This window comes from Cucurbita pepo, chromosome 6 (assembly GCF_057944985.1).
Source record: "Cucurbita pepo subsp. pepo isolate OVF chromosome 6, ASM5794498v1, whole genome shotgun sequence".
NCBI lineage: Eukaryota > Viridiplantae > Streptophyta > Magnoliopsida > Cucurbitales > Cucurbitaceae > Cucurbita > Cucurbita pepo.
In genome coordinates this window covers 4056429-4080398 of record NC_141803.1, presented here as the reverse complement: position 1 = coordinate 4080398, position 23970 = coordinate 4056429, and the positions used below count along the sequence as shown (strand labels likewise).

The 23970-nt window shown below is 38.0% G+C and overlaps 5 protein-coding genes across 5 annotated transcripts; 2 read left to right on the top strand and 3 right to left on the bottom strand.

Annotated features, from left to right (window-relative positions):
* Window positions 1–137: 137 nt before the first annotated feature.
* On the top strand, window positions 138–2354 carry LOC111796739 (Peptide-N4-(N-acetyl-beta-glucosaminyl)asparagine amidase A protein). The gene has a single exon (XM_023679481.2). The coding sequence runs from the start codon at window positions 321–323 to the stop codon at window positions 2187–2189; it is 1869 nt and encodes a 622-aa protein (XP_023535249.2). The 5' UTR covers window positions 138–320; the 3' UTR covers window positions 2190–2354.
* Window positions 2355–2789: 435 nt separating this feature from the next.
* On the bottom strand, window positions 2790–6809 carry LOC111796738 (alpha-1,2-mannosyltransferase ALG9). Its single transcript, XM_023679480.2, has 10 exons — window positions 6420–6809; window positions 5450–5537; window positions 5213–5372; window positions 4889–5106; window positions 4490–4785; window positions 4032–4146; window positions 3811–3949; window positions 3479–3675; window positions 3296–3385; window positions 2790–3226 (listed from the first exon to the last, which is right to left on the bottom strand). Exons 1-10 carry the CDS (start codon window positions 6698–6700, stop codon window positions 3095–3097), a joined length of 1716 nt encoding a protein of 571 aa, XP_023535248.1. The 5' UTR covers window positions 6701–6809; the 3' UTR covers window positions 2790–3094.
* Window positions 6810–8221: 1412 nt separating this feature from the next.
* Window positions 8222–13342, bottom strand: PPC3 (phosphoenolpyruvate carboxylase 3). Its single transcript, XM_023679479.2, has 11 exons — window positions 13186–13342; window positions 12703–12890; window positions 11877–12268; window positions 11669–11753; window positions 11174–11396; window positions 10984–11087; window positions 10829–10916; window positions 10537–10691; window positions 9393–10391; window positions 8910–9296; window positions 8222–8832 (listed from the first exon to the last, which is right to left on the bottom strand). The coding sequence occupies exons 2-11, from the start codon at window positions 12868–12870 to the stop codon at window positions 8536–8538; spliced, it is 2898 nt and encodes a 965-aa protein (XP_023535247.1). The 5' UTR covers window positions 12871–12890; window positions 13186–13342; the 3' UTR covers window positions 8222–8535.
* A 5579-nt stretch (window positions 13343–18921) lies between these two features.
* On the top strand, window positions 18922–20391 carry LOC111796705 (EP1-like glycoprotein 2). Its single transcript, XM_023679445.2, has one exon. The coding sequence runs from the start codon at window positions 18930–18932 to the stop codon at window positions 20286–20288; it is 1359 nt and encodes a 452-aa protein (XP_023535213.1). The 5' UTR covers window positions 18922–18929; the 3' UTR covers window positions 20289–20391.
* Window positions 20392–21560: 1169 nt separating this feature from the next.
* On the bottom strand, window positions 21561–22986 carry LOC111797564 (protein LIGHT-DEPENDENT SHORT HYPOCOTYLS 10). Its single transcript, XM_023680609.2, has 2 exons — window positions 22314–22986; window positions 21561–21718 (listed from the first exon to the last, which is right to left on the bottom strand). Exons 1-2 carry the CDS (start codon window positions 22846–22848, stop codon window positions 21711–21713), a joined length of 543 nt encoding a protein of 180 aa, XP_023536377.1. The 5' UTR covers window positions 22849–22986; the 3' UTR covers window positions 21561–21710.
* Window positions 22987–23970: the final 984 nt, after the last annotated feature.

The window sequence follows — 23970 nt, the reverse complement described above, 5'->3', positions numbered from 1 at the left end:
TATATATATATATATATAGACATATACGTACATATAGACACATATACATATATATACATATACACATATATACATATATATGTACATGTTTGATATACAGATGCGAAATGTCTCAAATCTTTATGTATTGGTTATGACAGACAATCACAATTGCAACAGTTCATTAACAGTTTGATTGGTTTAAATCGCTTACACTGCAATGGTTTGGAGTAAGAAAAAAACATAAATTTTCTTCCAAAGTTAGCAAAAATGGCTTCTCGATTCATCTTCCTTAAAACGCAGCCAGAAGAGTAGTAACAATCCACACCATACCGCCATTAATGGCTTCTTTTCCTTCATCTCCCTTCCTCCTTTCCCTCCTCTTCCTCCTCCTCCTCCCCTTTCATTCCGACGCCAATCTCCACAAAAACACCCTCCGACCTCCGGATCTGCTTTACGACTCCGACCTCACAACAACCGCCAACCATTCTACTCCACCGACCGTCTTCTTCGAAGTCACCAAACCCATTGATACGCCCAAGGCCAAACCCTGCTCTCTCCTCGTTCTTCACCACGATTTCGCCTCCACTTACGGAAAATCCCCCGTTCTTGCGAACTACACCCCTCCTTCTCATTGCTCGTTTACTAAATTCTCTAAGATCGTCCTCGAATGGAAGGCGACTTGTCGAGGAAGGCAATTCGATCGAATCTTCGGCGTTTGGCTTAGCGGTGTTGAGATTCTTCGTAGCTGCACGGCGGAGCCTAGGGCTACGGGGATCGTTTGGACAGTGCAGAAGGACATTACGAGGTATTATTCATTGCTTTTGAAGAATCAAACTCTGGCTGTTTATTTAGGTAACATTATCGATCACACATACACTGGAATATACCATGTGAAAGTTCATATCCATTTTTATCCTGAAGTGAATGATTCTGGTGATAATATACTACTGTCTTCTCCAAAATTAGCGTCTGGCTATGATTCTGATTCTAGGGCTGATTTAATCATACCTATTTCCCGGAATTTGCCACTGAATGATGGATTATGGTTTCATGTTAAGAATTCAACTGATGTTCAGTTGAAGAACTTTGAAATTCCCCAAAATGTTTACAGGGCTGTGTTGGAAGTTTATGTGTCGTTTCATGAGAACGATGAGTTCTGGTATTCAAATCTTCCAAATGATTACATTACTGCAAATAATCTCACTGATTCACCTGGAAATGGACCTTTTAGAGAGGTTTTAGTTAGTCTTGATGATGAGATTGTTGGAGCCATTTGGCCTTTTACTGTTATCTTTACAGGAGGTGTTAATCCCCTTCTTTGGAGGCCAATATCTGGAATTGGTTCCTTCATTCTACCCTCTTATGACATAGAACTCACACCATTTTTAGGCCATTTGTTAGATGGAAAGCTTCACACCTTTGGATTCAGTGTCACACATGGTTTAAATGTCTGGTACATCAATGCAAACCTTCATCTTTGGTTGGATGAACACTCTGTGAAAACCGAAGGAAAGCTCTTGAATCACATTGTCTCGCCCCATTCCGTTTCGATGAATTCGAACTTTACAGGTCTAGATGGAGTGTTCTTGACGAAGGTAACCCGATCGGTATCGTCAAGTGGATGGGTGAAATCGTCTCTTGGAATTGTCACAACTGAAACAAACCAAGATTTTAGTTATAGGAACTCAATGGTGATGGGAAATGATGGGAATAGGCAGATTGTGAACCAGGAGATTCAATTCAATTGTAGTGTTGATGCCAAGAAGAAATCTTCTGTTGTTTATTCATTCAAATCTCTGAAAACTTTCCCTCTTTACATGTACTCAGACATCAAAGATGGAGGAAATGGAAGTTATGAATCATTAGCTAACTTGACATTGGGATTCAATGAGAAGAGGAGTGATGGGGTTGGATCATTTATGAGCTCTGTTAAGAATGTTCAAAATGGGCAGGGGAGAATGGTGGTGAAGGGCCATTTGGTGGCAAGTGGGTTGGGAAGTACGCAGCAGGATTACAGATTCCATGGTGATGAACACTGTTATTCCAGGAACATAAGCAGCTCAAACTACACCATTGTTTATGATGATGTGAAGAAAATCTGTGGGAAGAAGAAACTGGAATCAGCTGGAGGTTTTAGGTTTAGAAGATGGCCGATTCCTGGTTCTTTAGATTCAAATCTCCATGGCAATGGTGGACGTTTAGAATGATGTTGTTCATGGTATGTACTGAATGTTTAAGCTGCTGTTGTGTCAGTTCTTCAGGGATTCCTGCATGCTTGTAATTCAAATAAAACTGCTCCTCCCCTCTTCCCTTTTGTTCATGTTCTTCAAAATCCTGCTAGGAGGAAGTCTAAATACAAGGTGCTCCCCCTCTACTTGATTTCCTTTGCCATCATGAACAGAAATTGCCTTTTTTAGGATAGCATTCAAATTCTTTAAAAATTTAGTACATTTTAATTTCTAGGCTTTGAAAAGTGTATCCATTCAACACAATATTAAGAGTTAAGTTAAGGGTTCGGGTTCTAGTAGACAAAATTGATTATTATTATGATTATTATTATTTTTCTAGACATATAACAAAGATTTATAACCCTTGTAACTATTCGATATAACTTATTAATCCACTTCAAATCCCACTTCAAATCCAGTTCATAGTTTCTTTGTCAATTATTGAGGAATGAAATTCAAAATTTAAGAGAGTCAATTGGTTGAACTTTTAAAAGGATAAAATAGTCATTTTCTCACGCTTTAATTGCAAAAAAAATTAAAATAATTGTGACATTGGAGGCCATGTGAGAATACTCGATGTGAAAGAATGGTAGTCCATAATGGAATGATTCAAGATCAACTAATCTAAGTATAGTTCAACTCGATGAGATATTACACATCCATACAAATTAGATGTTCGAATTTCTACCCACATTACGCTAAAAGATCAACAAAAGGATCTTTAAATTACCACCCTCGGGAAAGATTTTTTTTCTGAATTTTGGGGGCATGGCAAGGATGAAGATCACAATGGAAAATTCTTGGCAAACTCTCTTATAAGCTAAGTTTCTAGCCTGCTTGACGAATGTCGACGTCTCGACGGAGACGTCGTAAGATAAGGAGAATTATTTTGTTATTCTCCTGAGCAGCTTGTACATTCCAAAAGCATTTTTAGTCTGCCAGAAGTAGGGAATGAAAAATGACCGATAAAATGGCGGTGAGAACTCCCTGTCCAGGTAAGGCCATGCTGCAACAGCCTGCAAGTAAAAATGTCTCAGTAAAATCTACATTAGAAGCAGCAAGGCGAGAAAAAATCAGACTTTTACCTCCCACTTTGATGTGTCACTTCCACGAGAAGCATACGGTCTATCGAGTTGAAGCTCGACAAGGAACGTGCATTCATCGAGATCTCGGAGCTGTGAAGTTTATCATCACGAAACAAAAGGGATTCAGTAAAAGACCATGCGTGAAATTAAGAGTGAAAAACTTTCAGGAACTGGAGTTGGTACATATTGCTTATCTGATGCCTTGTTCTTGTTGTTGAAGTACGGTGGAGCAGCTGCAGTCCCTCCCAACGTAGAATTAAACGGGAAAGGAAGAAGACCTCGGAACCCATCGTCGATCCATCTTACTTCTTGCACGTAATCAGGAACGAAAAATGACGATGGAAAACGATGCCACTCGCTCCCAACACAAATTGTGGAACCTGAAAGAAGTGATATGAAGAGTAAAAAATTCTTTATCCACACGAATTTACGAGCAACTAATAGGAGAAGCTGCAACAAAGATTAGCATCTTGTCAAGCTCAAGTAGCCTCAAAAGAAAAGATAATGTATCTAACCTGTTCCTACATCCTCATGGTGAGACAAGACCTTGTAAACCTCCAGAGGAGCAGAGTAACCATTAATCAATGAAAATGTACGAGCATGGGATGCGCAAAGGATAAGGCCAAGAGCAAGGGGTCTAAGAACTTTTGCTATCTGTAAAGCAAATTAAATTGCTAAATAGAGGGAAACGTTATCGTAATAAATTCAGAAAATGGCGGGGATGGTCGATACTCACCACGACGAGTACAGAATTATCATGTGGATTGTATTTATCTCTGAAAAAATCTGGAAAGCACTCAATGACGGCTGAAGCAGCAACACAAATAAGAGGATATATTGGATAAAGGAATCTGCAGCAGCAATGTGATATCAGGAGAAGACACCAAATATATGCCACCAGCAACGTATATCAGGGAGTGTTTCAACAAAGAATATTGATTAGGAATGCTAGATGAAGCCTTCAAATTCGAAACAGGGAATACTCTTTCTAACAGAGCACAATATCTAGCACCATTTATCTTATCATCCCCAACTTAAAATCAAAAGGGCAAATCTTTACAGAACTTCAACAGCCCAGAAGTTCCAAGCAGAAAAAGTGGAAATTCAATCGAATCATCTTTTCGGTTTCTAGACACCATACATAAACTTTTAAGAGAACGAACTAAAATAATTTTCTTTGTAAAAGTATCAAACCTTTCCTCCTTGTGTGGCTGCAATGTCATGAATCCGAGCCAAATATAAATAGGTGAGATGACCACAAGCAAGTCCGGCACATACTTTTTCCTTGAAATTGGTAAAATTCCCAGAAAGAGTAATGCAAGAACGAAACAAACATTGAAGTTGTTAAATCCATTTCTGAGATAGAACAATGGTCCTTCGGTTCCATATAAGTGGCTTTCACCACCGCCCAAGACGTTATATATCAGCAAATTTAGCACTGATGATGTCCACCTTTTATAGTAGTAGTAGTCGACAAGCAGCGAGAGGGCCTACAAGCCAAGCCATAGGAGCTTTTAGCACCCTTTAACACATTTTATAGAGAAAATCTTCCATTAAACAAAAGATCATAAATAACACAATAAGAAGACCTACGAGGAGAACTATGGATGTTAGCGCCCCTGCAAGAAACGCCTCTTTGAATTTGCTGCGTAAAGCGTAAAGTGTGACTGGAAGGAAAACCAAAATCGAAAACGGCCAGCCAAGAATTACACCAGCAGCAGCGACAGCAACTGCTGGAGCAGGTTTCTCAAGTAGAAATAACCCAGATGACAAAGATACAGCATACATGGAGAATGAACTAGGCAAGAAACCTGTAAAACGAGGCAACGACGAATACAGAGGCAATTCCAGATTAAACAAAAAATACTTAATTAAGTAAAAAAAAAACATTAAAATGGCCTTTCAGAAGTTACTCACTAGTGCTAGCAAAGAAACAACCACTGGTCAAGCATAACATTGCAAGAGTATAAGTGGCAAGGCGCTTCCCATACTTCTTAGAGAGTGCCACAACAAGAACTGTTTCTGAAACAACAGATAGAAGACCAAGGAAAAGTCTTACAGCAAAGAATACTCTCACCTGCAATTTAAAGAGAGATTAAAACCAGACATCTGGATCTTACATAAAATAACAACTGAGATAGAATGACCCCTTACTTTATCCTCAGAAAACAGCCACGCAGCAGGTCTGCCCACTAATTCATGGAGAACAATGTATAAATATGACCGAAGCGCAAACTCGGAACTGCAAGAGAGAACATCTTCGGTCAACATACAAATTAAACAAGATCTCATTGAACGTAATCAACCTCATGTAAATGCTAATTCTCACTAGTCTTTCTCTAAGTACATCAAAATCTGATGCTAACTCCAACTAGCAGCTCTATCAGAGTTAGAAGCCAGGAATGATAACAATGTACATCATTTGATGAAAGATGTACTTGAACATATTGGAAATCATATGAATTATGTGTGTGTATTCTAAGTCATGCCAATAGAACATAAAATGTGAGTAACCTAATTCACACAAGTCCACCGCTCCACCGCTAGCAGATATTGTCCTCTTTGGGTTTTTCCTTTCGGACTTTCTTTCAAGGTTTTTAAAATGTGTCTGCTAGGAAGAGGTTTCATCATTTGATGAATAACAAAATATACATCATTTGATGAATGATGCACTTGAACATATAGGAAACCATATGAATTATGTGTGCGTGGTGTGTGTTCAAGTCATGTCAATAGAACATCCATGAAATGCGAGTAACCTAATTCACACATTCAGTCAAGATTTTACATTCCAAGGCCATTAGAACCCCACCTACTCCGTCAAATCATGGCATCTTTGCCTTATTCCTCGATTAACATATCGTTGGTTATTGTAATTCAATACTTTGATTCTACCAAAAGAGTGAAAAAAAAAACTGCTATATGGTATGTTATCCAGTTCAAGCCACTGGGAACCAACAACGAAAACGCAACGTTTCCACAGTATGAAAACTAAGAGAACGATTAGGGTAAGAAAGAAACCCAGTGCATCAACAGTGTAAGATGCCAACAAGGAAGAAATCAACCCTAAAAAACGTAACAGTTAGAGCTTAGAATGAACGAAGGGAGAATTTGGAGTAAGAACCTGTATTCCCAAGTTTGGAAGCCAGATTTGTAGAGAAGGAAATGGAGGGGCTCCCAATAATTGAAAACCTCATCGCAGTCGTGAATGATGTTAGATGTGGCACTCATGTACCTGAGAAGCCCCAGAGCAAAAAGTGGAAAGAACCACCCGATTCCTTTGCCATCGTCTTCAGTGGTGCTCGATCGGCCTGGCTTACCGGATTTAGAGTAGGAAGAAGAAGCCGCCGTGGACGGCGGAGTGTCGGAGGTGAGGGGCCGCCTCTGCCGCATCTCTAGAGCCATTTCCTTTTCGCCGTTGGGAGTGTGGCAAATCGGAGAGACTGGTTTAATTCGGTGTTCGAAAATCGAGTGCTTTGCTTAACATCGAAGTCTTAAGAATGTCTTTGTGAGCATCTTGCTTATATTCAAGCAACAAAAGCATATATAAAATATATATAAATTAAACAAAAGCATATATAAAGCAGTGCCACACGGTCATACTTGTACAAGGCGTGTTACTTATACTTGTCCAACGAGTGTTACTTATGGCCGCATGTTAGATGTCTTGGTCATGCTTGTCCAGGATGTGTTGTTCATGGCCGCATGCCCGTTCCAATGCCCGTTCCAAACTCCTTTTACATGCTTTATCTTAGATATAGGCATATAGGGTGTATGACTGATCACCAACAAAAAATGTACGGTATAGGGAATATGACTAGTTGCCACTTCTTCCTATCTTGAGTTAGGTATTTTTTCGTTCACGTTTTCTAAAACATTTCACGCAAACGAGGGATGGGGTTTCTCTTGCTTTTGGCATAGCGGGACCCAGCAAGAGCCCCGCATGTGTCTGGGCTGTGAGGGCTCGCCCTTGATAATTGCGTCGTTGTGTCTGGGCTGTGAGAGCTCTCAGTCACATGGATAGTTCAATGTGCTCATCGCCTAACCCTGAGATGTGGATCTGAGGGCTCTCAGCCACATAGATAGTTCAGTGTGCTCATCTGAGATAGTTCAGTGTGCTCATCTGAGATAGTTCAGTGTGCTCATCTGAGATAGTTCAGTGTGCTCATCTGAGATAGTTCAGTGTGCTCATCTGAGATAGTTCAGTGTGCTCATCTGAGATAGTTCAATGTGCTCATCTGAGATAGTTCAATGTGCTCATCTGAGATAGTTCAATGTGCTCATCTGCGCCTATGCGCCTAACCCTAAGATGTGGATCAAGATTGTGAGGGCTCTCAACCACATGGATAGTTCAATGTGCTCATCAGCGCCTAACCCTGAGATGTGGATCAAGGCTGTAAGGGCTCTCGGCCACATGGATAGTTCAATGAGGGCTCATCAGCGCCTAACCCTGAGATGTGGATCAAGGTTGTAAGGGCTCTCGGCCACATGGATAGTTCAATGAACCCTGAGATGTGGATCAAGGTTGTAAGGGCTCTCGGCCACATGGATAGTTCAATGAGGGCTCATCAGCGCCTAAACCTGAGATGTGGATCATCCAAGACACATAAGCATGGCGTCTGTTTGAATCGAAGTTTGAAACCAAACTTCTCCTCGGGAGGATAGATGGGTCAATTCAGGTGAGATCCAATGTAGATTCAACTTTCTATTCACTCGTGGGATCCAGGCGGTCCGTGGTGGACCACCTCGGGTTCATCTCTTCTCAAGAATCTCTAAAACATTTCTCACAAACATGACTCGACTCGAGAAGGTTGGTTTTCCTTCTTAAAAGACAAATGGAGGAAGTAGAATGGGATGAAATGGCAATGGAAGAAGATAAATAACAAGATCAGATGTTGAGTGAAGAGAAGTGATAAGAAAAAAGGATCACAAAAGGACTGTTTCAGCATTAATGCAATTATTTAAACTTCAAACGCCTTGCAAGGCAACAACATAATCCACTGTGCCACTCTACTATTTGGGCCACAGTAGTGTTGATCATGCAGCAGCAAAGCACTCGGTCACAGTCACTCAACAACTCCTCACCAAAAGCTGGATTAACTTAAACAACATCCACTTCTGATTGCATAATTATGAGCCTTTTTCTTTCATGCCAACACTTATATCTTGCACGAAACCAGCAAAAACAAACAACTTATGAGCAGCAGCATACCCTTCATGCTGCTCTCCTCCTGTTTAGCTTAACCAGTGTTCTGCATTCCAGCAGCAATACCCTTCATGGTCAAGATCAGAGTGTCCTCTAGCCCAGGTGCGTACTCGCTCTTCGGGTTTAGCTTCACCAGTTCGTCTGCTGGTTTGCTTGCTTCCATTATTTCCCTTGAAATGTGTGGACGCACTGTCACGTGGTAGTTCGGATCACGGATTCGTTTCAGTGTGTATGCTTGGCAAGCGTTCAGAGTCGTGATGTATGAATCACGGAGACGAAGTCTTTGCTTCAAGTAAGGATCCCCTTCAAGAAGATCTTTGTGTCCAGCAATCTATAAAGTACAAGGATTAAACTATGATTGAACGAAGAAGACCTTGTGTGATTGAACGGAAAATGGCCAAATTTTACCTGCAGTAGAAGGCTCTTTGTTTCTTCATAGTTGGCTCTCAAGCGCTGTCCAAATGGCCAGAGGTCCTCCGAAACTAGGAGCTTGTCGTACAACGCTGCGATGCCAGGGTCTCCTTTAGCGAACACCATTTCGACCAAATCAATGGTGACCCTAAAGAAGGGCCATTCGTTGTACATCTCCTGCAACATTTGAAGGTTCTTAACATCTTTCTGAATAATATGCTTGAATGCTGCTCCAAAGCCTAACCAAACTGGAAGATGAAATCGCGTCTGTGTCCATGCAAAGATCCATGGGATTGCACGAAGTGACTCGATACCGCCGCTTGGCTTTCGTTTGGATGGACGGCTTCCAATATTCATCCTACCATACTCGAGCTCAGGTGTTGCCTAAAATCATGAGTACAAAATATTAAGTTAAAAACATCTCAAAGTCGATGTAGATTTCAAGAATGAAATGACAAGAGTCAGCAGAAGAAATCCTACAAGGCGGAAATATTCGACAAATCGTGGCTCTTGGAAGACGATTGAACGGTATTCTTCTGTTGCAACAACAGCCATTTCGTCCATCAGTGTACGCCATTCAGGTTTTGGTGAAACTGGAGGGTGCATTCCGTGCTCAAGCGTTGCAGCAGTGAAACGTTGGAGTGTTCGAAAACACAAGTGCTCCTCTCCAAAGGACTGCTCAATAACTTCCCCCTGTACCGTTACACGGAGCGAACCATGAATTGTCTCGGGTGGTTGGGACAAAATAGCAAGATGAGTAGGTCCACCTCCTCTTCCAACGGTGCCACCCCGACCGTGAAACATAGTTAGCTTCACACCATATTGCTTTGCAACCCTTATAAGCTCCTCTTGAGCCTTGTACAACTGCCAGGCTGCAGAGAACCGTCCAGCATCTTTACCAGAATCCGAGTAGCCAATCATGACTTCTTGCTTTCCGTTAATCCGGTCTTTGTACCAATCTATCGAGAAGAGGCGAGCAAGGGCTGCTGGTGCAGCCTCCAAATCTGCAAGCTTCTCGAACAGGGGAACAACTCTCAACGGTTGCGTAACATGGCACTCACGCTGCAATAGCTCAACTGCTAAAACATCAGACGGAGCAGTGGCCATGGAAATGATATATGCACCGAAGTTATCAGAAGGAAGTTCCGCTATGACATGGAACGTGTTCAAAACATCAGATATTTCTTCAGTTGTAGGAAGATCAGGACCAAAAAGAGGACGTTTGCCACTAAGTTCCGATAGAAGCCATTCTTGTCGCTGTTTCTCGGACCATTCTTTGTAGGAACCAATATCCAAATGCTGAGTAATGGCTTCCAAAACGTCAGTGTGACGATCCGACTCCTGCCTGATGTCAAGTCTTACAAGTGACAAGCCAAAAGTGGACACTTGCCTCAAAAAATCAAGAAGGGTGCCATCAGCAATCGGTCGGTCACCACAAGCACAGAGGGATCTGTAGCATAGTTCAAGAGGTTCCAAGAACTGCAAAAGTTGGGAAATGTTCGTGACTTTATAAGTAATCTGCCTATGCAGTTCAGTGGTAAGAGTATCAAATATTTGCGTTTAATGAAACGATCATCGTGCCAAAAAGAAAAAAAGGCACTTCGAAGATCCAAGAAGAGGTAACCTGCTCAACATTTGTAAAAGTTGCATCCTCTGGGATGTCCGAATATCCATTAGCTAACAAATGGCGAGAACGCTCACGCGTCTGATAAAGCTTGTCCCTTACGTCACCAAGAATCACTCGGTAGGGTTCATTGGCAGGAACTTGCTTCCAAAATTCTATACAAACAAAAAAGAATCTAAATTCATTACCACCAAACTTATGATCTCCTCTATGAGATAAATTTCGCAGCAAAAATAAATGCATTCACAAACTCGTTTTCTTCTATTATAGAACAGACGTCGTGATTGATTACCTATATAGTGTTTTGCATCTCTCCTTGATGAATTATGAAGCACGTCTGCACGCTCACGAAGCTCACTACTGCAACGCCACATAGACAACTGCAGACAAATATGATGAGTATGGTCCCTTACATTGCCTATTGCATAATGCAAAAGGTGTAAATACCTCAAACATGAGATCCTCAATCTGTGAGTAGTACAGATTAGCAGCCATCATTCTAGCAAGAAGACAGACGTCCCTTGTTACCTCCGGTGTCACCCTGGGATTACCTGTGGACCGATCAAACGAAAAGCTAATAACTTAGAAGCAGCTACAATTTCCAGAGGTATCATCAGTGCGGAAAAAGATAACGTACCATCACGGTCACCACCCATCCAAGATGAAAACTGAATTAGTGGTGCATTATAAGGAACACGTTCATCGATCCCTATGTTTTTTAAAGCAGTATCAACACGGCGCAGAAATTTAGGAACACCCTTCCAAATTGTCTCGTGGAAGTAGCTCATTCCTGCCCTCATTTCATCTTGTGGGGTAGGAGGAGTTCTACGGATTTCATCAGTACGAAATGCAGCTTGAATCTACAATAGAAAAGGCAAACATTCATGATCGTTAAGATCAAAAAGTTTCGAATGTGTCGTGTTCAGTTCATTATACCAAGTCACGTTGCAACAATGTCTACAGCATACATCTATCAATTATTATTTCCAGTGGCATGCATCTATCAAGTATGATTTCCAATAAATAATAAATAGATAGCAGTTTGCAAATTCAGACACTCGAGCGTTCTTTATCAGGTTAGAGGAAGAAAATACAAAACAGCAGCGACCGATAATAGGAGTGCAATTTTCACCTCTCTCTGAAGTGCCTCATCAAGTTCTTGCTTGTCATCGGGAGTAATGTCTTTGGCGTACAACTGAACTAAACAGTCCCGTATCCTGCATAGTGAACGAACGAGTTAGTTGGCATTTCCCAATTAGCTGGAACTGACAATCCGACTAGCTCATAAGTCAACTATAAAAATAAACATAAAAACAATCCGGAGTAGCTCATAAGTGAACCTTGCATGCTTCTGAAGCAAAGATCTACGAACTGATTGAGTCGGATGAGCAGTTAAGACCAAATCTATAGTCTGGTTCTTCAAGGCATCGAAAACTTCTTGAGGGGACTTATTCAGTTTCCCCACAAGCTTCTTCAGAGTTTCTTCAATGTCGGATTCAGTGGTTGCAGAGTTCTCATCAGCAAAAACTCCCTTCTTCAGTTTGATCCTTCGACGATAAGCAATCTGAACCTCCTCGGCCAAGTTAGCCAAATTAAGCATATGGGAAAAAGATTTGGCAATGACAATAGAGTCCCCTGGATCTAAACTAGTCAGCACATTTCCGAGCTCCTCAAGTTTCTTCGGATCGTGTTTCCCTTCATATTCAGCAGAAAGTTCATAACACTCTTGCACCTATTATGCAAAACATAAAAAGTCAAACAGCTGATCACAATCAATTTCAAACAAGAGTACTCGATGAGCAAGCGATTCGAAACATGTTTCTTTTTTCCTTTCTGATAATGTGCTTGATTCAGGTCAATATCAAACATAAAGAAAAGAAGCTTTAATTGGTAAAAACATCGATACTAAACCAAAATTACGACATTCGAAATCATTGATCTTCAACGGAGCTCTATCAATCTAACAGCGATCAAAATGACGTAAAAGTTCTAAGTCATGACAATCATTTGTTATATTAATACAAAGATCCATTTCTTTTCTTTTACTTTTCTATTCATATCAAAAGTTCCATAGTGATAGATTCACAATGAGAGTGAAATGAATCAAAACAATTGTTCATCCATCCTTCCATACAAATCAAAGTCAAATTCCCAGTTCTAACTTACAGTTTCCTTCAGATCCTCCCCGTGCAAATCCTGAAGAATATCAAGGAACCGATCCAGCAACAACGCATCATACTCCACCAATTTATCATCATCACTCACTCTAGCTGGTGCTAGAAGCCGAAGCTGCGCATCAATCGATGCCATCTTCTCGACATTCCGGTTCGGCATGTTTCACACCAAATTCCCCTCTGAAATCACCACCCAAAAACAAAAAACCATCATCCACCGGTAAATCCAGAAAACAGGGGAAGGGAATGGGGGAAAAGCCACAAGAATCCATCAATTTCAAGGACGATCCACACAAAAATAGATCCTAAACAAACACGAATTCTAAAACCAAACCAAAAACCCAGTACGAGAAATGAGTAAATACGAATAACGCATAAGTTTCTACATCAAAACAGACACAAATTTCGCCAGAAATCAGAAATGCAATAACCGAAATGTATAATGGCAGAATGTGATGCGTGGAGAAAGGCGTACCTGAAGAACAGAGACGATTGAGAGGAGGCAGAGTAGGACGAAATGAAATCGGAAGAGAGGGGAGTGAGTGTGTGGGATTCTGAGATCCGAAGTCAGTGGTTCGAGATCATTATATAGAGCTATGAGCCTCGCACTCGATGCCCAATAATGATGAACCCAATTACAAAAAGGAAAAATTAAATTAATTAAATTCATTTTAGTCTACTTTTAATTCTTTTAATTTAATTTACTACTGTTATTAAATCTAAATTTTAATTATTTCAATAATAATTTATTATATATATATATATTATTGAATGTATATTTAGAATGTTAATATATACTATTTTAAATTGATAGTTATAATAATCTTTATAAAAAGCTACAAATATTAAATTTAAATATTTAAAGTATAGAACAAAATAAACTCTACCATAACAAAATTATTATTTTATACTCTTAATTTTTGGGTCCCACGCTAAATTAAGAATTAGATTTTCCTTTTAAATTTGTGCTTTTTTTTATATTTGCGATGTCTCAGGTTGGTTGAGGAGTAGAACAAAACATCATTTATAAATGGTGTGGAAACTTTTCCTTAGTAAACGTGTTTTAAACCTTGAGGGGAAGCCTGAAAGGGAAAGTCCAAAGAGGACAATATCTGCTAGCGGTGAGCTTGGGTCGTTACAAATGGTATCAGAGTCAGACACTGAACGATGTGCTAGCCTTCTCACTATCCCCAAAGGAGGGTAGACATGAGGTAGTGGACAATGTGCTAGCCTTCTTACTGTTCCCCAAAGGAGGGTAGACACGAGGCAGTGTGCTAGTAAGGACGCTGGACCCTGAAATGGGGTGGATTGTGATGTCCCACATTGGTTAACGAGGAGAACAAAACACCCTTTACAAGGGTATGGAAACCTTCCCCAGTGTGCCAAGCGAGGAGAACAAAACACCTTTTATAAGGGTGTGGAAACTTTCCCCAGTGTGCCAGTAAGAACATTGGACCCCGAAAGGGGTAGATTGTAATGTCCCACCTTGGTTAGCGAGGAGAACAAAACACCCTTTATAAGGGTGTGGAAACCTTTCCCAGTGTGCCAAGCGAGGAGACCAAAACACCCTTTATATAAGGGCGTGGAAACCTTCCTCAATGTGTTAGTAAGAGCGCTGGACCTCGAAAGGGGGTGGATTGTGATGTCCCACATTGGTTAGCGAGGAGAACAAAACGCCCTTTATAAGGGTGTGGAAACCTCCCTTAGTGTGCCAAGCAAGGAGAACAAAACATCCTTTATAAGGGCGTGGAAACCTTCTCTAGTGGGCCATGGCTCCGAAAGAGGGTGGATGCCAAGCGAGGAGAACAAAACATCCTTTATAAGGGCGTGGAAACCTTCTCCAGTGGGCCAGAAGGACGTTGGCCCCGAAAGAGGGTGGATGCCAAGCGAGGAGAACAAAACATCCTTTATAAGGGCGTGGAAACCTTCTCCAGAGGGCCAGAAGGACGCTGGCCCTGAAAGAGGGTGGATTATGATGTCCCACATTTTATTTTTAATTATAATAATTAATTTATTTTCGCTAGGATTGGATATGCTTGAGAAGATGCTGTTAAGAGTCCAAGAATAATGAAATTCTCTTAATTTCATAATATTTATTTATTCTAATTTCAGCATCAAATGGAAAGCTATATGTTCTTATTTGAATTAAGGAATTCCATCAATTTTTTTTATTTATTAAGAAAATAAAATAAATTTGGAAACTTTTCCTTTTTTCTCCTTTTCAAGGACACTTCTGAATATTGGGTAATAAATAATAATAAATTTAGTTACGAAAATTATTGCCTTTTTACTAAGTCAAAATAATAATAATAAATTAATTAATAAATAAAACTAATTTCTACTAATAATTTCAATAATATAATTTATGTCTCATTTATTTACTAAAACAGGACGTAAATTCAAGTCTTGTGCTAATCTTACATTTCAGTAAATGCAAGATATCCATGTACGGTTGATGCCGACGTCGTGCTTTAAAGACCATAGAACCTACATTAAGGTAGTTACATTTTATTCCGTATATCTTAACTTAGTGTAGGGCATCATTTTTTTTTTTTGTTATTTTATTTTGCATCGTCGTTGTTTTATTTTAAGACACTTACGTCAAACATATGGTAGCAGCTCTATTTTAGTCGAAATTCAAGAACGTTACCTGATATCTTTATTCGAGTTGGAATATTTCATCTCGAGTTTGGTATTAGTCAATCTTTTTTGTCGGTTTCTTTTTTAAAAGGTAAATCGAGAAAAAAGTAGTTGGAATCAGATTTTGTAGACCATGTTCAATTAATCCATTACTTTCCTTTATTTCTTTGCCCCCACATGCTTTTATTTAAAGTTCATTAAACTTTATTGACCAATAACAACCATACAAAATTAAATACTTCATCTTTTTATTATAATTTAATTTAAAAAAATTCGTTTATAGAAAACGCTATTTTATAAGGGTATGAAAATCTTCTCGTAGCAAACGCGTTTTAAAGCCTTGAATGGAAGTCCGAAAGGAAAAACCGAAAAATGATAATATCTACTAGCGGTGGATCTAGACCATTACAAATGGTATCGGGACAAGAGGCTTTTCAAATTTAGTCTCTGTATTTTTTTTTTTATTGGTTAATAAATAATAATAATATCGTGAAAAACAACACTGGGAATATAATTATTAGATTAAAAAAAAAAAAAAAAAAAAAAAAAAAAAAAAAAAAAAAAAAAAAGCATGAAATGGGAGTTGAATTTTATTTAGAAGTAAATAAGAGAGAGTGCTTATAAAAAGCATTTACACGACATATAACTTATCATAATTTCGTGGACAATAACGTTAACTTAGGATTAAAGGCTTCTAGAAGAAATGGAATGGAGCCAAAAAGTCATGGGTTTGTTTTGTCCTATGGAATTAAAAGCGGGGGTAAAACTGTCAATTTCACTTCCAGTCAAACTTCCAGCTGGAGAAAACAAAAGACATGTGGCTTGTACGACATGTTGACTTGGTAGCCCATTATTTATGAAAATTATTATAAAAAAAATAAAGAAAAGTGTATTGCCAAATTTTCTCACTTAAAAGAATATTCGAATCTGAAATGAAGATTCCAATCACACCGAGATTCTCGTTTAGATGGAAAATAAGAGATAAAAAAATATATTTTTTCATTGTTAAATAAATAAGATCGGAACAAGATTATATTGTTCGTTACTGCCTAAATTAATATAAATATATTTTATATTTTTAATATATATATATTCGTATTAGTTTTATTAAAAAAATAATTAATTAATTTTGAAACTCTAATTATAATATTTAAATTTATTTAATAGTTGGAAAAACTACGCGTATAATATTAAAATTATATATATATATATATATATATATATATATATATATATATATATATAAATAAAGAAAATAATTAGTTAATTTTGAAACTCTAATTATAATATTTAAATTTTTTTAGCCGTGGGAAACTATAATATTAAAATCATATATATATATATATATATATATATATATATATATATATATATATATTTGTTTATCAATTATTGTTTTAAAATAATAAATGGATAAAATTATTTGCAAAGAATCACCGTCCCAATTTTCACGAAAATAAATTGAGAATTTTACGGGAATAAGGAATGAAACAGGTGACACGGACGACAATGATCCCTGTCCCTGCCCTACCCTCGGAACATATGTATCCTAAGACTAATTTTCCGTTCTCTCTTTTTTAAATCAAGTTTTCAAAATATTGACTTATAATTAAATAAAACGATGTTAAACGTTATTTAAATGCATACCTAACTCATTATTTTATTGGGTAAAGTTTAAATTAAGTCTAATTATTTTGTGCGAATGATTTTTTTAATAATATTATTGAATTGACTTTAATATATATATAAAAAATAACATTATTGTAACTAAAAAATTAATATTATTGGTTTGATGATACGTATCATAATGTATATTATAAGCTATAGTTATAGAGGCGTGATAGAGCAGTCAATTTATTTGGACGGTGGGTTTATTAATTCAATTATCACAAGAAAAATACAAATTTGCTTATCACTAAAATATATATTTTATTATATGTTCTATACTTTTCTAATTTTTAATATAAAATTACATGTTGCATGTTGTCAATTGAGTTTTATAATATTTAAATACTCTTTTTACTATAATTTGGAATAATGATGACACGTGGTGTAATACACGAGACGAATATTGATTTTCTCGAGGTTTGAACTATACCCATGTTGAAATTTCCATATTGGGATCGAGAAAGTTTAGAGATGGCAACGACAAATTTTTTGTAAGAGTGTGAAAACCTTTCCCTAGTAGACGTGTTTTAAAACTTTAAGGAGAATATATGCGAGCAGTGGATTTAGACGGTTACAAATGGTATCATGTTCAAATACAGGGCGGTGTGCTGGTGAAAACGCTGGAGCCTTGAAGGGGGTGGACACGAGCGGTATGCCAACGAGGACGTTGATCTCGTATGGGGGTGGATTGTGAGATCCCATATCGATTGGAGTAGGAAACGAGTACGCTATGCCTCAAAGGAGGATAGATTGTGAGATTGGAGAGAAGAAGCGGTGGAGTGCTGCACCCTAGATGGCGAGAGTCCAGTAGCCGAAAGCATCACTAGCTTACGCTCTGACCTGAGTAGCATGGGGCACGTGGAATCCCGTGTGAACGAAACATTATTTATAAGAGTGTGAAAATCTCTCCTTATCATACGTGTTTTGTAAGCTCACATGTTGTTATGGCTGAGACAATGACGGTATCTGATCGTACTCGAGTCCTAAACTTTCGTTATCGATTAAATTTCACTTTTTTTTTTTACAAATAAGTCAAAATCTTAATTTGTACATTAGGGCAAATATGGAAAAATGTCGGTCCGCTTTAGGGAACAGTCTGCAATCGTGGGCCTGACTCCTATTTCAGGCCCATGAAATTTCTAAGAACAAGCCCAAATTTTGTCGAGAACCGTCTGTTATTGTGGGCCTGACTCCTATTTCAGGCCCATGAAATTTCAAAGAACAAGGCCGAATTTTGTCGTTTTCTATTTTATATTATTTAAATTAAATTAGTTTTTATTAATCAATTTCATGCTCGACTTATATTTTTAATCAATATTTCATCAAAATTAGCTCCGAATAATTAAATGCATACTTTAGAGGTCAAAAATTAGATTAATTTAACTAAAAATTCTATATTAATGCGTATTTATTATCCTAATAACAAATAAAACCCTAATTAACCATCGAATAAGAAAATATTAATTTTTTTTATTTTTAGAAACAAAATCCAACCTTTTGAAGACAATTTAAATACGAAATAAAATTAAATATGTTAGATGAACACGACTCTCCATAATAGTACGATATTATCCACTTTAAACATAAGCTCTTATGGCTTGGACTTCACAAAAGCCTCGTCCGAACGGAGAGAGTACTCTTTAATTATAAATTCATGATCATGATAGGCTAAATGGATAAGATGCCGGCTGATATTGTTGAGGGTAATAAAAGAGATTTAAAAATCCTCGTTGACTAAGACAGTACTGGTCAACCATGATGGGCTAAATGGATAAGATGCCAGCTGACAGCACTAGCCTGCCACTGTCAGAAAAAAATCTACATCGCGACAAGATATTTGTTCATCACCATAAATAACGCACGTTGTTGTGCTTACATTATTCAAAAACAAGAGCACGGGTTCGATCCCAAATGGCGACACGTTTTCATCTTCTTCTTCCCCCTCTCTGTTTCCTGCTCTTCACTGTTCTTCTCGCCGCCATAGCCACAGAAGCTCAAGTTCCTGCAAATGCCACCTTCCATTTCGTAAACCAAGGCGAATTCGGCGACCGAATCATTGAATACGACGCCAGCTACCGCGTAATTCGAAACGACGTGTACACCTTCTACACATTCCCCTTCCGCCTCTGTTTTTACAACACCACCCCTGATTCCTTCATTTTCGCCATTAGAGCTGGAATCCCCAACGACGAGAGTTTAATGCGATGGGTTTGGGACGCCAATCGCAACGACCCAGTTCGTGAAAACGCCACCCTCACCTTTGGCCGCGACGGAAACTTCGTCCTCGCCGACGTCGACGGCCGTGTCGTCTGGCAAACCAACACCAAAAACAGAGGAGTCACCGGAATCAAAATGCTCCCTAATGGAAACTTAATCCTCCACGACAAGAACGGGAAATTCATCTGGCAGAGCTTTGATTACCCTACTGATACTCTGTTAGTCGGTCAATCGATTCGAATCGGCAGCCGGAATAAATTAATTAGCCGGAAATCCGAAATCGACGGCTCTGATGGCCCTTACAGCCTTGTTTTAGATCGAACAGGGCTCACGATGTTTCTTTCCCACGACGGTCAGCTTTTAACCTACGGCGGTTGGCCGGGGACGGATCATGGAAGCAGAGTAACATTCGCCGCCGAACCAGAGAATGACAACGCCACCGCGTACGAGCTTCTTCTTTTAGTAAATCAGGACACCCCACGGCGGCGATTGTTACAAGTCCGGCCAATTAGAAGCGGCGGAGCGTTGAATTTGAACAAATTGAACTATAATGCAACGTACTCGTTTCTCCGGCTTAGCCACGACGGGAACTTGAAGGCATTCACGTACTACGATAAAGTGAGTTACTTGAAATGGGAAGAGAGCTTTGCGTTTTTTTCGAGCTATTTCATAAGGGAATGTGCTCTGCCGAGCAAATGTGGGGCTTACGGCTACTGCAACAGGGGAATGTGTGTGGCGTGTCCGAGCCCAAAAGGGCTTTTGGGGTGGAGCGAGAGATGTGCGCCGCCGAAGACGCCGCCGTGCAGCGGCGGAAAAGGGAAATTTGGGTACTATAAGATCGTGGGGGTGGAGCATTTTTTGAACCCGTACAAGGAGGACGGTGAAGGGCCGATTAAGGTTGGGGATTGCAGAGCCAAATGTGATAGAGATTGCAAGTGTTTAGGGTTTATCTATAAGGAGTATAGCTCAAAATGCTTGAGGGTTCCATTGTTGGGAACTTTGATTAAGGATATTAATTCGTCGTCGGTGGGTTATATTAAGTACTCGATTTAGGGGACTGACATGGAGCTCGGATCTCGTTGAACTACGTTTAAGTTTCGTTATTGTAAGAATAAAAGAGTTCTTTTTTAATAAAGAATTGCTTGTCTCGTTCAAATTTAATGTACTTAATGCTCTACTACTGAGTCATCGATAACTCATTAATATATGTTCATATATCAAAGTCGAGCGAGTTTGTGAATGAAATTCATTTAGGGAAAAGGGGTTTTTTGGAATAGTCAAGAAAGGAGGCTCGAATTGAATGGAGGCGTAAAGAGAGGCCCAGAAATAAAAGTGGAAGTGATGTTTGACTTCCGAGTTCATTACATTGATCCACAAGAAATCTTCCCATGGTTTTCGTTTCCTTGTGCCGACGTTCGGACACGGGCCCTTGCCTTTATTCATAAGTGACCTCCTTGTTGGGACTGAAAATTGCAATCACATGCAACATGGTTATTTTGATGAGACTTACTTTTGGTGTTATTCCCAGAATTCTAATTTCTTTTTTAGGTAAGGTTGGATGTACAGTATTTCTCTGTACATGATTCACGCATACATGCATGAACCCACTAAGCAGACTCGTATACGTACCATTAGGCCTTACTATGAGCTAGTGCAAGCTTGCACTATCGAAAACCAATGGAAAGAAAGGATCCATGTGATATTATGATGTACGCATTCAAACATAACATATTGAGGAAATAACACGTACTCGTGACATACAATATGCATGAAGTCCCAATATGAGACATACATACATGGACATGACACATCATTCATACTTATAATTCATGGTTCATCCAGTGTTTCACCGAGCATAACACGATCATGGTACCATAACATTCATGAATCATATCTTGGAAATACATGCATCACAACATTTGAAGTAATATGTCGAGATTCTTGAAATATAACACTCGAAAATTTCAAATATAAAACACGAGATTTATTTTATATTTTCAATATATTCGAATAAATATTTTATATAATATGAAATGAAAAGCTTTAAAAATGGAATCCTAAGGTGAACGTTATGATGAAAAATCATATCAAATTGCATCATTTTATTTATTTATTTATTTCATAATTATTGTGGGGGCATTATAGTCTTTTCCATTAATTGCATTTTTAGTGGCACACACCATATTTTTCTCTTTAATAATACAAATAAATAATATATAATAAAACCTAATTCAAAATTATTATTTCTTCTATTAATTTCTTTAATTGAATATTTATTTTAAATGAAAATTATTATTAAATAAAAGAGGGAAGGACAATATAATATAATAAAATTGACACAAAATCTCTATTAATTAAATAAATAAAAAAGCAATAATAAGAGAGTACTTAATTTAAATGTGCTTAATTTGAGAAGAATATTTAATTTGCAATTCAGTCCTTCCAAAACCACATTCGTTGCTAACTGGTCCTTCTTTAGGCCCCTGAAAATAAATTAATTATTTTTAATACCAACCAAAGTTTATATTCACAGTAATGACCATTTTTGCATTAATATTATTATTATTACAAATGGAGCAAAAAGTTAAATAATAATAATAATAATAATTATTATTATTATACGGCTCTAATCATAATACGAAATTTAGGGCTTTCATTTTGTTCTAGGATTTTCTCGAAATATCTCTCGGGAACTTCATTTTAACCGTCTTGAATATTATCGAGGTGATTTTTACCTAGAACGAAAAATATTTGATACCGACGCGAGGATAGTTTTACAATTAAAGGCACAACTCGTTCCTTCCCTAGAGGTGATTTTTAGGGTTTAGGGTTTAGGGTTTTCTCGAAACATCTCCTGAGAACTTTATTTTAACTGTCTTGAATATGATCGAGGTGATTTTGACCTAAAACGAAAAGCATTTGATACCGACGGGAGAATAGTTTTAGGGTTAAAGGCACAGCTCGTTCCTTTCCTAAAGGTTGAAGGTTTGAATTTTCCTCGAGATTTGTTGATATTCGTTTTACGGACTAGTAATAAGAAAAGAAAGAGATTTGAGTACTGGTAATTCAGTGGATTACCTGGTTGATGAGTGTGAGTTGGAATCTTCTTTTTCTTCTTCTTCTTATATGGGATTCCTCTTGCTTTAGACTGAGAGTCTTTGACTTCTCGCAAATAAACCCTAATAGCACCACTAGCAAATGGGTTAGTGTCTGATGAGCCTCCATTTTCTTCGTAAGCAGCTCTAAGGCGACCAATAAGCGCATCGAGGCTACCCCAAGCTTGTCTAAGAGGGCAAGTACAAGGCCCAGGTGGCTCGGGTTGACCAAAAAAACTACACCCATTTAAATGCACTTTTGTCTTCCCAAATTGGTCGAGATATCGAAGGAAATCCAAAACATGACTTGAATTGCATTGGGAGATAGCCAATGGAGGTCTTTGGTTCCTCAAATATTGTCCAAACGTGTACCAATCTCTCCTCTTTTGAGATTCGTACCGATTCACAGGAGCTACTGCTGTTTGATTACGATCGTCGATAACAGCAACGAGAGACGAAGACGAAGAGGAATTTGACGACGATCCTTCACCAACATCGTTGCCTTTACTAGTCGACATATTATACGATCTTACACACAAAACAAAGGCCAAGAGAGAAGAGAACACAATTTTGGGAAGTGGAGGAGTAATAGAAGGGGGGGAAACTCAAGAACATGAAGGTGGGGGAGACATGATATGGTCCATTCTCAAAATGCTTTATTAAAATTTCTCGTCCCCACACGACTTTGTACGATAAGAGAGCATTAACCCATTTATCGTTGTGTACCATAACATGATTTCAAGATTTTTTATCGTCCAAACTCGACCATTATCATATCTGATGTAATTAATCGTAATCTGACGCAAAATTACGTCATAAGGTAATTTTTTTCGTTCCAGACAAAATCTATCAATGAAAACCCGACACATGGTACCATGAATAGAAATCGACTATGTCGATTCATTTACCCTTGTTCTCAATATCAATGAACACTCGACACGTTGCAAAAAAAAAGTTGGTAAAACATGGTTTTTACGAGAATTCTCTTACACTACTCCTAAATATATGCTTCTAATGATGAACGATTTTCGAGTACATAACAAATCTCATCTTTATCTACGAAAACTTGAATCACAAGAATTTAAAAAGTAAAATTATTAATTTACCGAATATTAATTTAAAATCTTCAAATAATCAATATTTTTCGGTATCAAAACATGAACCCGAACGTGAGAAAATCATAATTAAAAAAAAAAGAATAATTATTATTAATTCAAACACAATTTAATAATAAAAACTTTTTAATTTTATAAATAATTTAATACAATTTTTTAATAAATAAAATGGTTGAATATTAGCCCTTTTTGTTAAGACTGCAATGATAGAACAATAGACCAAATCATAACTTAAGTATTAATTAAGATAATAAATTATAATTAATGGGCGACTAAGCATCTTGATGCGGACACGTGGCACTTTACTATTGGATCATAGTATATTTTTTTTCTCCTTTAATGGCACTCTCGGTAATATCTGCCATAATCTTAATTAGCACTGCTAATAATGCTTTTGGAATAGCTAATTAATTATATCTTTTTGAGTGTTTGCTTTTGTTGTTATCTTAAATATAATTAATTATATCTTTATTTCATTTTCCATAACTTTTTGAAATTAAATTAAAAATCGAGACGAATATTAAA